Consider the following 16,458-nt stretch of genomic DNA (forward strand, 5'->3'; position numbering starts at 1 on the left):
GTAATCCCAGCACTTTGGGAGGTCGAGACGGGCAGATCACGAAGTCAGGAGATTGAGACCATCCTGGCGAACACGGTGAAACCCCATTTCTACTAAAAAATACAAAAAACTAGCTGGGCGCGGTGGCGGGCGCCTGTAGTCCCAGCTACTCGGGAGGCTGAGGCAGGAGAATGGCGTAAACCCGGGAGGCGGAGCTTGCAGTGAGCTGAGATCCGGCCACTGCGCTCCAGTCCGGGCCACAGAGCGAGACTCCGTCTCAAAAAAAAAAAAAAAACAAAACAAAACAGACTCTAGTCCTTTCTGAGAATGGGCTTGACATTCCCAGGTACAGCTTTGCCTTCTCATCACTTCCTTGCTCACCTACTTGGGGCCAAGGGCCCCCCAGGAAGCCCTTCTTCATGCTGTTTTACTTCACTCTGTAGGGATGACCTGCATTTGCACTGGCTTTGGAACCAAACAGACCTGACTTTGAGTCCCAGATTTTGCCACTTAGTAGAACGTGGATGGGAAGATATAAACAGCATCTCCCTCACTACGTTTTTCTAAGGATTACATAACTGTTCAACAAATGTCAGTGACTATAGTTACTTCACAGACGGATAGCTCAAAGCCCAGAATGAGGAGTAAGAAAACTGGGCAGAGCTGGACTGAGACTCCTGAGCTCTCCTCTCCGTTCACTCATCCCTACTCCTTTGTTAAACTGCCCTCTCCACTTTCCCAAAATTTAAGGGCAAAGCAAGCTGTCCCAGGCACCTCTTAATGCTTGTCAGAAATCCCCCCTACTTCAGATGAAGCAAATTTCTTCGTCAGCGTCCTTAACTCTATAGCACCACCTTGTGGTCACCAGCACACTTTCCCTGGCCACTGCCAGTGGACCAAGGTTGGGAGTGTAGGAACCACGAGTAGCTGCCATTCCAGTCCTTGCTAAGTGCTTTCATGTGCCTTACTCCATTTAATCCTTATTACAGGTGGTGAAACTGTTACTCAAAGACATGGAATAATTTGCCAGCCTCTCAAGTGGAGCCAGGATTTCTACCTCAGACCTCAGAGATCCTGCTTCCTACTGCACTCTCCTGATAGCTTCCCGGGAAGCTGGCGAGCACGGCACTTCAGATTCAGGGACTGTCTGATACTGTGAAGTCACAAACCCAGTTAAGAGCAGAGACAGGGCCAGAGCTTTTTTTTTTTTTTTTTGAGACAGTCTCGTTGTCGCCCAGGCTGGAGTGCAGTAATGCTATCTCGTCTCTGCAGCCTCCACCTCCCAGGTTCAAGCAATCCTTGTGCCTCAGCCTCCTGAGTAGCTGGGATTACAGTCGCCCGCCACCTGTCCAGCTAATTTCAGTAGAGTCATGGTTTCACCATGTTGGTCAGGCTGGTCTTGAACTCCTGATCTCGGGTGATCCACCTGCCTTGGCCTCCCAAAGTGTTGGGTTTACAAGCATGAGCCACGGTGCCTGGCAGAACCAGAGCTTAACTCCCTTGTTTGGTTCTGGGCTCTTAGCTAAGCCCCAGGTAAACCTGCCAGTTTCAGGGAAGGACTCCTGGAGATGGCTGTATCTGAAATTGAATTCACCAGACAGGGTTTTAGACTTGATTTACAGAGAACCCTGGAGGTGGTGAATTGTTTTCACCTGTATTTCTAGTTCTTGTTATTCAGCCACATCCTCAGCAACTTGCAGCACCCAAACTGCCACAAAACAAGCAACTGTGCCCTGCTTGCCTAGCTCTAATTGGATGCTCCCACACCACTTGGCTGTTCAGTTCCCAGGTCCCCTGAGACCCAGTCCCATCAGGACTGGACTTGGCAGGCAGGAATCCCAGCTGGCATTCACTCAAGTTGGCAACAAAGGAGAAGCTGGCATGAGGCTTAAATTCCACCTTGGCGCTCAGCCCTGAATCCACCGTGGCTGTCTGGGAGTGTCATGGCATGCGTCTTGGAGTCAGAGAACAAAAGATGGCAAGTGCTGCAGGCCCAGACAGGCAAGCACCACAGCCCATACATCCTGCACCACTGTGCTGCCTTCCAACAATTTTGTCTTCAAGAACAGCACCTAGACATGCATTAGGAGGGAAAATTACACTTCCACCAGCACAGGCATGTTCGCCCCTTCCCAGCTGGTAATTGAGTTTCGTTGTCAGGGCTATCATCTAGATCAGGTGAGAAAATGGGTGAAAACTATGCCAAGTGCCATTACTGGTCAATTTTATTTAAAAGTTTTCTCAAACCTAGAGAAAGCAAACCATGCACCACCTTGGCTCCTCAACTAGGCTTCCTAAACTACCAAAGAGGCTCTCTAAGCACCTCAACCTTGGGGGAAAAAAAAAAACCAAATCCTCTTCTGCTCTGACCCTGGCCTAGGAGCCCTGCTCTACTGGACCAGCACCTGCTCTTGGATGGGCTACTACTCTCCTACCCAGTGTAAGGTATGTAAGATGAAGGAGCGTGGGAGGGAGAGGGCCCAGGCCTAGTTTCTGCTATTCCATCTGGACCATTCTATTATAGGACTCAAAGACAGATACAGAGATAACTTTGGAATAAGGCCTGGGATAAAATTTTGGTGTTATCACTAAAGAGCTGCTACTTAACCTTCTTTTGTTCTGTTTCATCACCTGTAAAATTGGGTACCTCCATGGGATGCTGGGTTATGGAATAATACACTTAACATACCTTAAACAAAAAAAAAAAAAAGGAAGCAAGATTCCCTTTGGCATGCATGTAGAATGGGGGAGAATACAAATTAGTGTGGCCCCAGCAACCTGAACCTTCTTCCTCTACCATAACTCTGGGATTGTGACCTCAGAAAAACTTTGCATATACCTTTCCATAGACAAATGTAGTAAACACAACTCAAATCCAAGGCTGAAACGCTACTGGGCATGACTAATCTGAGGTATGCCTTGGAGAACTCACTGTCTCCACAGTTCAGGCCTTTCTAGACCAGTCCTAAAAAATCTCAAGCACACAAAGTATATTCTTAAATATGGTTTAATACTCTTCTCCATTTCTGTACATCACAACACCAAGATTTTGCTGCTTAGGATCTCTCTGCAGAGGCTATAGAGAATGCAAAGGCTACGGTTTTCACCCCCTCTTATTTATGTGTTTGTATGTGTAAGTGTAATACATATCAGTATATATTGATACACACATCAATATATAATGCAATATATATCACCGAAGAGAACACATTGATTAAAGAAATACAAAAATTTGGCATCATTTCCAAACTTAAATAGTAAAAATAAAAACTACAAAAGGAGCTGCATACCCTAAATGTATCATGTGAAACAACAAGCATATTCAAAAATGTAAATTTACATCCAATTTCTCTGGTCTTGTCCTATCACATCAGACCCATTTACAATGGCGAAACCCTCAGGTACTGCTGTGAAGAGAGCATGTTTGCTCGCTCTTGGGTGTTCTGCAAACAAATAGCAGAGCCCAAAGCAAAAAAGCCTGTTCCGGTGAAGTCTCCCACGCTGGTGAACACCAAATAATGGACTCTTCTCACTGGGGGTTGAGACATCAGGTTACACATTGACAGACAGTATTTGGACCTCAGAGTACAGTGTGAGAACCAGAAACTTTACATTTAAGACATACTCCCTTCATTCAAGTGAAACAGGATTATTGGAACGATAGGCAGGTCTGTAACCTGGGAACAAGGAGCTGGTTCAGACCAATAAAGCTACGAGTGACTGAATCAAGTCAGTAAAGAACAGCAGTCAGGCACTAAAGTGTTAAAAGTACCCAATTTGAAAACCAAATGCACCCCACTACCCTATAGTCAGTGTGGAGGTGATACCAATTGACTTTTAAAACCTTTGGTCCTTCAAAGTCTGTTTGGTATACTTTTTTCCATTGCTACCACTGGGCACATACTATACACTTTGTTCAACTGTCACCACCTCGGGCACGCCATGACCCTGCATGTCAGCTGGGTTCAAGTCTGACTTACAGCCCAGCTGTGACGCATAAGCTTCAGGGTTTCAGGCCAACTTTTGGATCCAACATGGTCTTAAATCCATGGTGCCAGAAGCTGTGTCCCATCCCTTCCCACCCGCCCCTCATTTCTCATGTGAGAGGTGCTTGGAAGTCCCACATTTGAAACAGATGCTCCAACCCCACCAGGAGGTCAGGAGTTTATAATTACATGCAGTCATACATGTCTGTCGTTCCTGTGAAAAACCTTGCAGTTCATTTTAATAAATCAAAACATTCACATAATCTCATGCCATCCAACACAAGGAAAACACATCCACCTCCCTTTTAACAAGGATTGACCCAAGCAAAATAAAATCCTCATTAAATTTCTTCGCTTCCACTTAAATTGCATGTTTTATTTCTCCCAATCCCAGCAATAGCACAGAAGCCCCATCATATCCATCCCAAACTGGTTTCGAGTAGGTTAAGGTTATAGGGACCCCCGTCAGAACACTGATACAAAGGGCTCCCAAACGCCGGGCACAAATGTGTCTGCAAACAGATGGAAGTAAACAGTGCACTGGCCCAAATGCTTCATGAGTCAGTTTGATTTTGCAATGCAATTTGCATCCTTGAAACTGCCAGTCTGGAGGGGACGGGGTAGCGTGAGGGAGTGAAGTTGAAAGTGCCTCCTATTAGCTCACCCTTTCAACATTAAACAGAGACCAAGAGAGAAATGGTTCCAACATTTCACCACATATATTTCTTCTTATGCAGTCTAAGCTGAGAATGCCATGTAAATGGGTCACTGCGAAATGCAGCAATTTAATTTTTCTCCAATCAAAATAAGAAACAAACCAGTATGATCTCACTTCTATTAACTTTTGAAGGTTTACAGCAGTTAAAGTATTTTTGCTTCTATGTATGAAGGTTAAAAAAATCATTTTTTTCATAAAATACAAGAGCAACCAATTTCACCATTGAGTAAAAGTAAAAACTGGGATTCTTTTTTAAATTAGTCCAAAGTGGCATTTAGGAACTTAGTTGTAGGCTGCTGCGCTGTCACCATGACAAACCAAAGTGTAGGGCTGGGTCTGGTTTTGTTTCGGTTTTCTTTTCAATATCCAATGCTCATGGATTAAGTTCTGGAAATGTTCCAATTGTAAGGCAGGGATCTGTTTGGATTCCACCATGGGTATGCTCCTTGGGTTGGATGCTGGAGGGTGAGGCACATTTTGCCGGACCCATGTCGACTACCTAGTAGTCATCAAGGTCAAAAAATTCATCGTCTCCTCCTTGGTATTCCATTCCCTGGAAATCTACTCGGTACCGCAAGATACCTGGGGAAACAAACCAAAAGGTAAATTACCTGTGTTCACGGAATGGGCATGTGTGTAGGGGGCTGGTCACTCTAATAAGGGAAGCCCCATTCTCTTACAGAATTACAGAAAACAAAGAGGCAATAATAAACATGGGTCCAAATTAGGAACCTGCACCTGCTGCGTCAATCACCTATCTCAGCAGATAATGAGCACCTCGCCTGAAGCAGGGCTAGCCAGGAGTGACCTTGGCCTGAGACCCTGGTTTTAAGTTTGGTTTGCTGATTTGCTACTCACCTCCAATTCCACCAAATCCTTTCACAAACTGAGACCCTTCTTGTGATTTATCTGTGACAATTTCCAACGTAGCTCCAAATTTTTTATAGTTGTTAGCAAACCATTCCAACAGGGGCATACTCTCGATAAGCTCATGTTCCTGTCCGGTCTACAGGGGTGACCATGAGATACAAAAACAGGGGGGATTAGGATATATGAAGGCTAATTAGCCCCTCTCACAGCCCCTTGCCCACCTATCACTCTCATCCTCCCACTTATATAGGCATGTCTGTGTGTAAAGCTCTGTAAGTCATCTCTGGTTTTGATAACATAATGGACATAAGCAGAGAAATTTGGATTATTTCAAACAACACTTCTCCTCAGACTCTACCCTCAGCCATGAAATACCAACACAAACACTCTGGGTTTTCAGCTTATGATTGCTACTGCTGACTCTAGAAGTCAGGCTGTTGTAGAGTCTCTAAGCAGCACCCCATTCAATGACCCCGAAGAGACAGGCCAGGACTGCTTTTGGGAGTGGCCTCATAGAGAACAAAGCTCTCCAAACCAGAATTTGAGGAAGCTACCATTTAAACCTATCTCATACAGGAGAGTGATACTTTCCAACTGCTGTGATGCATTTAGAGCAAACCAGAGAAGCCACTGCAGTGGAAGAGCTGATCAAGTGAAGAAAGCAGCACAGGTTTCATAGTGCAGGAGAGGCATTATGCAAATTACATTCTCCTCCCTATTAAATTTCAAGGATAATGAAATGTTTTCCTGATTGCTTAACTACTTAAAAACAAAGAGGGCCAGGCGCGGTGGCTCAAGCCTGTAATCCCAGCACTTTGGGAGGCCGAGGTGGGCGGATCACGAGGTCAGCAGATCGAGACCATCCTGGCTAACACGGTGAAACCCCATCTCCACTAAAAATACAAAAAATTAGCTTGGCGTGGTGGCGGGCGCCTATAGTCCCAGTTACTTGGGAGGCTGAGACTGAAGAATGGCGTGAACTCGGGAGGCGGAGGTTGCAGTGAGCTGAGATCGTGCCACTGCACTCCAGCCTGGGAGACAGAGGGAGACTGTCTAAAAAACAAACAAAGACAAACACAAACAAAAAACCAGGCCAGGCATGGTGGGTCACACCTGTAATCTCACCACTTTGGAAAACCAACACAGGAGGATCACTTGAGCCCAGGAGGTCAAGACCAGCCTGGTGAACACAAGAGCCCATTTCTATAAAAAATAAGGCTGCCCAGCACGGTGGCTCACGCCTGTAATCCCAGCATTTTGGGAGGCTGAGGCAGGTGGATCACCTGCAGGTGGATCACCTGAGGTCCCAGCTACTCGGGAGACTGAGGCAGGAGAACTGCCTGAACCCAGGAGGTGGAGGTAGCAGTAAGCCGAGATTGCACCACCGCACTCCAGCCTGGGCGACAAGAGCAAAACGCCGTCTCAAAAAAGGGCATGAGGGTTTGTGCCTGTACTTCTGACTACTCAGCAGACTGAAGCAGAAGGATTGCTTGAGCCCAGGGGTTCGAGGTTACAGTGAGCTATGATTGTGCCACTGAATCCAGCCTGAGTGACAGTCCAGGACACTATCTCAAAAAAAAAAAAAAAAAAAAAAAAGACCGGGTACAGTGGCTCACACCTGTAATCCCACCACTTGGGAGGCCGAGGTAAGCGGACTGCTTGAGCTCAGGAGTTCGAGACCAGCCCAGGGCAACATGGTGAAAACCCCCCTCTACAAAAAATTTGAAAATTAGTTGGGTATGGTGGTGTATGCCTGTAGTCCCAGCTACTAGAGAGGCTGAGACAAGAGGATCATTTGAGTCCAGGAGGTGGAAGTTGCAGTGAGCCGAGATCATGCCACTGTACTCTAGCTTGGGCAACAGAGCAAGACCCTGTCTCCAGGGGAAAAAAAAAAAAAAAGCTGCAGTAACTATGATTTGGCCTCCTTCCCTGAAGTCAGATTTGTATGTGGCAGATAGGAGATGACCACCTCCCACAGCCCCCCCAATTAGTATGAGGTTTGGTTTCCCAAAGCTCACCCTCTACACCGCCAGTGCTCTAGCACATGGATTTATGCTTGCATGTATCATCAAACCAAGAAAATAATCACATACCTCTTTGTCTGTGAAATGAGATTTATCCTTTTCTTGCTCTGGAGTTAGATAGAGAATTTTCTCCTCTGTAGTATTAGGAGAAAAAAATGTGTTAACCTGGCTCTCATATACTAATCTGTGTAAGCTCTGTAAGATGAGGTTAGATGAGAAAAGGGCTCAGGGACTCAATCTCTCAACCTTTTTTCCATAAGCATGTTAGCATACACTGAGTATCTACTAGGTACAGTGCTTCAACCATAAGGAACATCAGAGATGCTCAAGATACAGTCGTGGTCCTCAGCAGATTTAACAATCTTAAGCAGACGTTAAACAGTTCAAGCAGAAAAATCTATGCAGGAATGTACTACAGACTGAAGGAGTAGGGAACAAGGGGTAGATCTACCTTCTGACCGCTCCTGAAATCAGCCATCCCTCCCAATCTCCACCCCAGGCTTCCTGGCTCAGTAACAAATAGCAACCTTATTTTCTAATTCTCATACCTTCTGTGCCTTGGCAATGAAGAACATATCTCATTATATCCAGATTTTCATAGACTATTAGAATTTCTACAGCTCCCATTTCCAAAGCCTTTAGTGTATCTTCAACACCAAAACAGTACTTGCCCGTGTCCTGGCTGATTTCATCGAAGTATCGTCCTGTGATTAGGGATCAGTCAACAGAACATATATTAAGTTTCCCTAGTAGATACAAACATACCTATTCAACCTAGTGACTACAGAAGATAAAAAATAATGCTTTCACTGAGGCAAAAGAGTTAATAAAAATACTAAATATCCTCTTTTTACATTTTTGGTACCTTGTCTCATACATACAAACACGTATATACGTACACACACACACACGAAAACATTTCACAGAATATGCAGTTGCATTTCACCGATACCTATTAATTTCTTCTCTTGAATGAATTTCACGTTGGAGAGGACTTCAGTAGATAACTCAATAGCTTGGTTGAATCCATTTTCACCACCATAGGATATATCAACTAATTTTAAAACTTTTGATTGTAACCTCTGACACACAAAAAAAAGTTATTAGTATTTATTGGTACTTATTTAAAATATTATTAAAACACCTTTACCCAAACCCACTAACTCTCAATGGCATGCAAAGCTCAGCATTATGATCACTGAAGTCTAAATATGGGGAAGGAGCCCAGTTTAATCAAAAGCTGCTCTTACAGTGAACAGCACTGCCAGGGTAAACTTTCCCAGCCAATTACATCACACATTTTATTAGACTTACTATAGGACAACTCATTAAGTTCAAACAAAAATAAGTTATTGTGGAGGAAAGGGGGAACCACTGGCTCCTGCAAAATAAGGTAACAGAAGTTAAGACGGGCTGGGTAGGGTGGCTCACATCTATAATCCCAGCACTTTGGGAAGCTAGGACAGGCAGACAGTTTGAGTCCAGGAATACTGAGACCAGCCTAGGCAACATGGTGAAACCTCGCCTCTACCAAAAAGTACAAAAATTAGCTGGGCATGGTGACATATCCCTGTAGTCCCAGCTACTTGGGAGGCTGAGCTGGGAGGATCACTTGAACCCGGGAGATCGAGGCTGCAGTGAGCCATGATTGCACCACTGCACTTCAGCCTAGGCAAGACAGCGAGACCCAGTCTCAAAAAAAAAAAAAAAAAAAAAAAAAAGGAGAGAAAAGAAAAGGTGTTAAGGCAATTTCCTTGGTGGACCTTCTACCGTAAGGCTACTTCCTCCAGAAGACCTTGGAAATGTATTATGGCTGAGCCCATGTTATAAAATGGGCTTTAAATGCTTTAGGCAGAATCAGCTGTCATATTGCTGAGAGCTTTGCTGCTATGTATCTCCAAGAATAAATCAGAAAAAGAAAATAAGGAACAGGTTTTAGTTTATTTGAAATCAAACTCCATTCTACAGCCAATTCTGACAACCCAACTAAACCAGGGACCTCCAAAGGATGCGTAAGAAGCCCACCTAAAACTGGTTGATTTCGGAAGAGAAGGGGCTCAGAAAAGCACAGGGGAATGTTTCCTAATAAACATCTGTAAACCTGCCGTTTAACTCAGAGGTAGGTTTTTAACCCAGGGAATTTTAAAAAGATGTGTCTGTTCCAGTGCTCACACAGAGGACTCACCTACTCCTACCTAGGGACTTACATAATAGAGCATGTACTTCTTACTTACCTGATCAAACATATCAGATTGACTTAGTTCAGTTTTAAAGTCAGCAGATCCAGCTAAAACTAGACCAGCCACATTCACTTTGTCCCCAGAAATAAACAGCTGCACAGCAGTCTCTGCTACTTTCCGAACATAGTTATGTCGCTTTTCCATTCTTAAACGGGCAAAACGCAAGGCTGACTGACCTCCTCTACCTTTGACACAAAAGTAGCAAGAGAAAAAGGCAATTATTAAGAACTACAAGATGTCTTCAAATTAAAAATAAAATAATCATGTCATCATCCAAGAAAAGGACAAAGAAAAATCACCATTCCCTTAACTAAACGTTTAGCATAAACTGCTACTTGTTTTCAGAGAGCGACTACTAATTCTATGTCAAGAGAAGAGCCATAAGCACCAGTGAGGCACCCGTCATTCCGGGAGGCTTCTCTCCCTATCATCTGGATTCACTCCCCTCACATCATACTGTTTTCTCTTTTTCTCTTTTTTGAGACAGTCTTGCTCTGTCGCCCAGGCTGGAGTGCAGTGGCGCAATCACAGCTCAATGCAACCTCCATCTCCCGGGTTCAAGCAATCCTCCTGCCTCAGCCTCCCAAGTAGCTGGAATTATAAGCACCCGTCATATTTTTGTATTTTTAGTAGAGACAGGGTTTCATCATCTTGGCTGGGCTGGTCTCGAACTTCTGACTTCGTGATCCACCTGGCTCGGCCTCCCAAAGTGCTGGGATTACAGACATGAGCCACCGCACCCGGCCCATCATACTGTTTTCTTATTGCTAGACACAAAGTAAGTGGGTTCATGTTCTCCTCCTGTATTACCGTGTTTCTTTGGGAGATCCACAGTGAATTTGTGCAGGACTTCTCTTGTGTTTCCTTGGAGTGTGCCAAAAAGTGCACCACTACCATCTATTACAATGAATCCAAACTTGCTATCATCTGAAAGTAGTGCTGTAAGAGCCTGAAAAGCAAACACAAGTACCACATGGTGAATCCCAAAGCTTTGCTAAGGTCAAAAAAACTCTGAGAAAGGACATATACAAGCCCTTTCACTCCACTCACCATGTTATTAGCACTGTGGAAAAACCATTCTATGGAATAATTTATAGACTTCAGTTATAATCATGTAACTCTTATGGACAAATCTGAACCCAATAAGGAAATAACGGATGGTATCTATGTGAAGCTTTTCAACATATTTGACATGGGCATGTAAATATAAAAGCACAAAGATATCTGTATGCCCATGTTTATAGCAATATTACACACAGCAGTTAATACTACTCAATCTCAAAAAGGAAGAAAATTTTGAAACATGCTACAATAGGGATGAAACTTGAATACATGCTAAGTGAAATAACCCTGTCAAAAAAAGGACAAATACTGTATGATTCCACTTATATGAAGTACCCGGAATAATCAAAATCAGAGACAAAAAGTCAAATGGTGGTTGCCAGGGGCTGGAAAAAAGGGGGAACAAGGAATTATTGCTCAACGGATATAGTTTCAGTTTTGTAATATAGAGTTCTGAGCTGGGTGTGGTGGCTCACACATGTAATCCCAGCCCTTTGGGAGGCTGAGCTCAGGAGTCTGAGACTGGCCTGGGCAACACAGCGAAACACTGTCTCTACAAAAAAAAAAATACAAAAATTAGGTGGCCGTGGTGACACGTGCCTACCAGCTACTTGGAATGGCTTCAGTCAGGGAGGTGTAGGTTGACAGTGAGCCAAGACTGTGCCACTGTACTCCAGCCTGGGTGATAGATCCAGAGACCCTGTCTCAAAATACAAAAAAACTTTAACTTGTTCCTTTTTTTCTTTTTTTTTGAGACGGTCTCACTTTGGTGGCCAGGCTGGAGTGCAGTGGCCATGATAGCTCACTGCAGCCTCGAAGTCTTGGACTCAAATGATCCTTCTGTCTTAGCCTCCCAAAGTGCTGGCGTTACAGGCATGAGCCAGCATGCCTTTAAAGGTAGTACAGCTAGTGATTCTGAGTTTTATGAGGAAAACCTTCCTTATATGTTAACTTTATATCCCCATTATTTATGCCTTCCCAAAGAGAAAATATTGAAACAGTCCTGGGACATACATAGATAAGAGTTCTCACAATGGAATTGGAATACTACACACTTAGTAGATCTCTAACTGCCAGAGGACAATCTCTTTGGAAGTAAGAAACTGTTACCCATTCCATTTTATTTTTATAAACTGATCCTCCTGTTTGGCCTCCCAAAGTGCTGGGATTACATGGGTGTGAGCCACAAAACCTGGCCTTACCATTCCATTTTAAGAAAACAGCCCCTTCAATAACTGACTAGAAAGCAGATGAATCAACTAAAAATCCATCTTTAACAAAACCATGCTAGATAGTTAGCATTAAGACATGAATATTGTGGCTGGGAGTGGTGGCTCATCCCTGCAATGGCACTCTGAGAGGCCAAGGTGGGTGGATCACTTGAGGTCAGGAGTTTCAGACCAGCCTAGCCAACATAGTGAAATCTTGTCTACTAAAAATACAAAAATTAGCTGGGCGTGGTGGTGCACACTTGTAATCCCAGCTACTCTGGAGGCTGAGGCAGGAGAATCACTTGAATTCAGGAAGTGGAAGGTGCAAGGAGCCGAGATCGTGCCACTGCACTCCAGCCTGGGCAACAGGCACTGTTTAAATCATATTCAAAATCTGCTTTCATCCAACCAGATACAGGTAAGTGGTTTCAGTGGCTAAGAGGCTCCCTGAAGAACCCTCTGCTGTAAGTACAGTGTGGTAGTGAAGAGAAAAACAGTCTGGATTGTCTATGTAGTCGACCAAGATCCAACTATAAATGGACTTCCCATCAAGTTAGCAAAAATCATCTATTGTAAACTGTCGACAAATGTCAGTTCTAATTCCACTGTAGAGGTTTTTCCTAGGTTGATGAAAGGCAAGAGACTGAACTAGGAGCCAGCTGTGAATTCTTGATTGTTCTACTGTTGACTGATTTAGGTCACTCTAATGAGGTTTCCTTTCCACCGTTCAAGTTCATCTTATGGCAGCTTTGTCACTCAAAAGTTTCATGGGGAAAGGGAGAAAATGAGTTCTTACAGTTTTGCTACTAAAAAGTTTACAATTTGTTATGTGAAAACTGAGTGCAATAACTCAAAGAGTATAACTGGACTGCTTGTAACACAATGGACACACACTCGAGGAAATGGGTACTCTATTTTCCATAGTGTGATAGCTCACATCGCATGCCTGTATCAAAACATCTCATGTACCCCACATACACCTACTACGTACCCACAAAAATTAAAAAAAAAAAAATACACACACACACACACACACACACACACACTTTGGGAGGCTGAAGCGAGCAGATCACTTGAGGCCAGGAGTTTGGGACAAGCCTGGCCAACATGGCAAAACTCTGTCTCTACTAAAAAAAATACAAAAAATTAGCCAAGCATGGTGGCGCACACCTGTAATCCCAGCTATTCAGGAGGCTTGAGGCACAAGAATTGCTTGAACCATGGAGATGGAGGTTGCAGTGAGCCAAGATTGCGCCACTGCACTCCAGCCTGGGTGACAGTGTGAGACTGTCTCAAAACATGCTCAACGACTAGTGTCATAATAAATGTAAATTGCCTTACTTTTTGAAAATAGCTGTGTAAAATGGTACAATTGTTTGGAAAACAGTCTAGCAACTTCTTCAGAGTTAAACATAATTACTATATAACCTACACAATTCCACAAATCCAAGAAACATGAAAATGTATGGTCACACAGAAACTTGTCCATGAATGTTCACAGCAGCATTATTCATAACAGCCAAACAGTGCAAACAACCCAAATGTAAAACTGATGAAAAGATACATAAAATATAAAATATGGCATATATGTATACAATGGAATACTGCTTGGTAATAAAAAGCAATGAAGTGTACTGATGAATGCTATAAAGTATAAAGTATAAAGTAAAAGAAGCCAGTCACAAAAGGCCACAAACTATACGATTCTATTACATAAAATGTCCAGGCTGGGCGGGGTGGCTCATGACTGTAATCCTAGTACTTCGGGAGGCTGACGCGGGCGGATTACGAGGTCAGGAGTCTGAGACCAGCCTGATCAATGTGGTTAAACCTCATCTCTACTAAAAACACAAAAAAATTAGCTGGGTGTGGTGGCATGTGCCTGCAATCCCAGCTACTCAGGAGGCTCAAACAGGAGAATCCCTTGAATCTGGGAGGCGGAGCTTGCAGTGAGCCAAGATCGTGCCACTGCACTCCAGCCTGGGCGACAGAGCGAGACTCCTTCTCAAAAAAAAAAAAAATAAAAATAAAATAAATAAATAAATAAATAAAAGAAATCCAGCACAAGCATATCTACGGAAAGAAAACATAGTGGTTGCTTAGAATGAGAGAGGTAAGTGGGAGGGAGGGGGCACTGACTGCTAACGGGTATGGGGAAAGAATTCTGGAGTGATGAAAATGTTCTGGGCTTGACTTCTTACCTCTGTATGGAATTTGTTGTCACACAAATACAATGACGTATTAATTGGTTTGAAAGGTTCAAAGTCAATGTTGACTTTCTTTTCCTTTCCTTCTTCTGTTACAATTGTTCCACAGTATACAACCAGACCATTTGGAGGTACTGCAAAGAACACAAACAATTTGTCTACTTTATTCCACACCCAGTTTTTCCTCAATCAATAGAAAATGTTCCATAGCCTATTTTCCCTGCCTGACCCTTTAAGTCATAATTTAAATAAAGCAGAAAAAGCCTGATATCTCAGGCAGAACTCGCTCCCTAATTTTAAAACTTCCTCTGAGATGTTTCAGTAGGATTTATTCTTTAAAGTAAACAGGCTGGACATGATGGCTCACGCCTGTAATCCCAGCACTCTGGGAGGCCAAGGTGGGCAGATCACCTGACGTCAGGGATTCAAGACCAACCTGGCCAACATGGTGAGACCCTGTCTCTACTAAAAATACAAAAATTAGCCAGGCATGGCAGCGGGCACCTGTAATCCCAGCTACTCAAGAGGCTGAGGTGGAAGAATTGCTTAAACCTGGCAGGCTTGCGGTGAGCTGAGATCGGATTACCGCACTTCAGCCTCTGGGTGACAGAGACTGTGTCTCATCCCGGAAAAAAAAAAAAAATTGAGATGATGTCTTACTCTGTCACTCAGGTGAGTGTGCAGCAGCAAGATCGTGGCTCACTGCAACCCACCTCCCGGGTCCAATCGATTCTCCCGCCTCAACCTCCAGAGGAGATGGGACTACAGGTGTTTGCCACTAGGCCTGGCTAACTTTTGTATTTTTTGTAGAGACAGGGTTTCACCATGTTGCCCAGGCTGGTCTCGAACTCCTAACCTCAAGTGATCCACCTGCCTCAGCTTCCCAAAGTGCTGGGATTACAAGCGTGAGTCACTGTGCCTGGCCTACTTAACTTTCAATAAACAAAAAACAAAACAAAACAAAAAAGCTAACCACCAAGGGCAAAGAGACATTGATGATGGCTGACTGAAGGAAACATCAGTGAACAAAGCACCATAGCCGGATCACAGTATAAAACATAACCAAGATGCATAGAGAAGGAAAAGGAGCAAACTCCAGATTACCTTTGTTATAAAGTTTGAGTCTTTGTTGTACAGATGTAATGGCTCCCAGGACTGAAAGGCGGTTTACTCGTGACTTAATGTTAGATGCAGTTCCAAACTCATCTGCTAACATTTTTGCCACTCGTGAAATCTGGTCTTTGGGAGGAATGATCAATGATATCATGCTGGTGCCATTGCTGTGGAAGAAAGAATAACTCATTAGGGGTTTAAATATTACGTAAGTAAACTCGTTTCTCTCTGGTAAAAGCAAGCTGAGGGAGATGCCCCCAAAGTTATGGAAACAAGTCACTCTCAAAGGGGTAATGTAGGGACTATCATAGTCTTGTTTATGAACGTACACACAGAGTTAGGAACAGTGTTCAGAATCTAGTGCTCAATTTGATTGAATACTGAGATAAGTCATGTAAAGAATGCACTTGGAGAGATACTTGAGAAACACCTCTTTTCCGAAGGGTAAAGAAAGAAGCTATCTATGATAAATAAAGAGTGTCAACAGGCTGGCATTTGGTAGTGAATCTGTCTATGGGAGAGCCTTCAAATATGGTGGTTGAGTGGGAGATGCCATGACAGGATAATGCAATGAGTCTTTCCAAAGTCTAGGCATATTTGTAATCACGAATTTAGCACACTAATGATGGAAAAGAAGAACTCTGGAAATCACAGAAATGTCCCAGTTATGAAATCTCTCTCTCGGCTGGGCATGGTGGCTCATGCTTGTAATCCCAGCACTTTGGGAGGCCGAGGCGGGTGGATCACAAGGTCAGGAGTTCGAGGCCAGCCTGGCCAACACGGTGAATCCTTGTCTCTATTAAAACAACAACAACAAAAATACAAAAATTAGCTGGGCATGGTGGCAGGCACCTGTAATCCCAGCTATTCAGGAGGCTGAGGCACAAGAATCACTTGAACCTGGGAGGTGGAGGTTGCAGTGAGCTGAGATTGTGCCACTGCACTCCAGTCTGGGCGACAGAGATGACTCAGTCTCAAGAGAGAGGGAGAGAGAGAGAAAAAAAATCTCTCTCACAAACTCATTCTCTTTAAATGGCAACACATTAAT

General features: G+C 43.8%; 1 protein-coding gene across 2 annotated transcripts in view; it reads right to left on the reverse strand.

Annotated features, from left to right (window-relative positions):
• Positions 1 to 2,970: 2,970 nt before the first annotated feature.
• Positions 2,971 to 16,458, reverse strand: part of ETF1 (eukaryotic translation termination factor 1) — a 38,260-nt gene continuing 24,772 nt past the window's right edge. For both annotated transcript variants that reach the window (XM_003919603.4, XM_021939721.2), the window contains exons 3-11: positions 15,402 to 15,577; positions 14,292 to 14,431; positions 10,628 to 10,766; positions 9,812 to 10,002; positions 8,530 to 8,659; positions 8,126 to 8,281; positions 7,647 to 7,711; positions 5,542 to 5,689; positions 2,971 to 5,265 (exon numbers count right to left, since the gene is read on the reverse strand). In XM_003919603.4, coding sequence (XP_003919652.1) covers positions 5,183 to 5,265; positions 5,542 to 5,689; positions 7,647 to 7,711; positions 8,126 to 8,281; positions 8,530 to 8,659; positions 9,812 to 10,002; positions 10,628 to 10,766; positions 14,292 to 14,431; positions 15,402 to 15,577 — 1,228 coding nt within the window. In that variant the 3' untranslated portion in view covers positions 2,971 to 5,182. The remainder of the gene's footprint in view (positions 5,266 to 5,541; positions 5,690 to 7,646; positions 7,712 to 8,125; positions 8,282 to 8,529; positions 8,660 to 9,811; positions 10,003 to 10,627; positions 10,767 to 14,291; positions 14,432 to 15,401; positions 15,578 to 16,458) is intronic.

Source organism: Papio anubis, chromosome 5 (genome assembly GCF_008728515.1).
Source record: "Papio anubis isolate 15944 chromosome 5, Panubis1.0, whole genome shotgun sequence".
NCBI classification, from domain to species: Eukaryota; Metazoa; Chordata; class Mammalia; order Primates; family Cercopithecidae; genus Papio; species Papio anubis.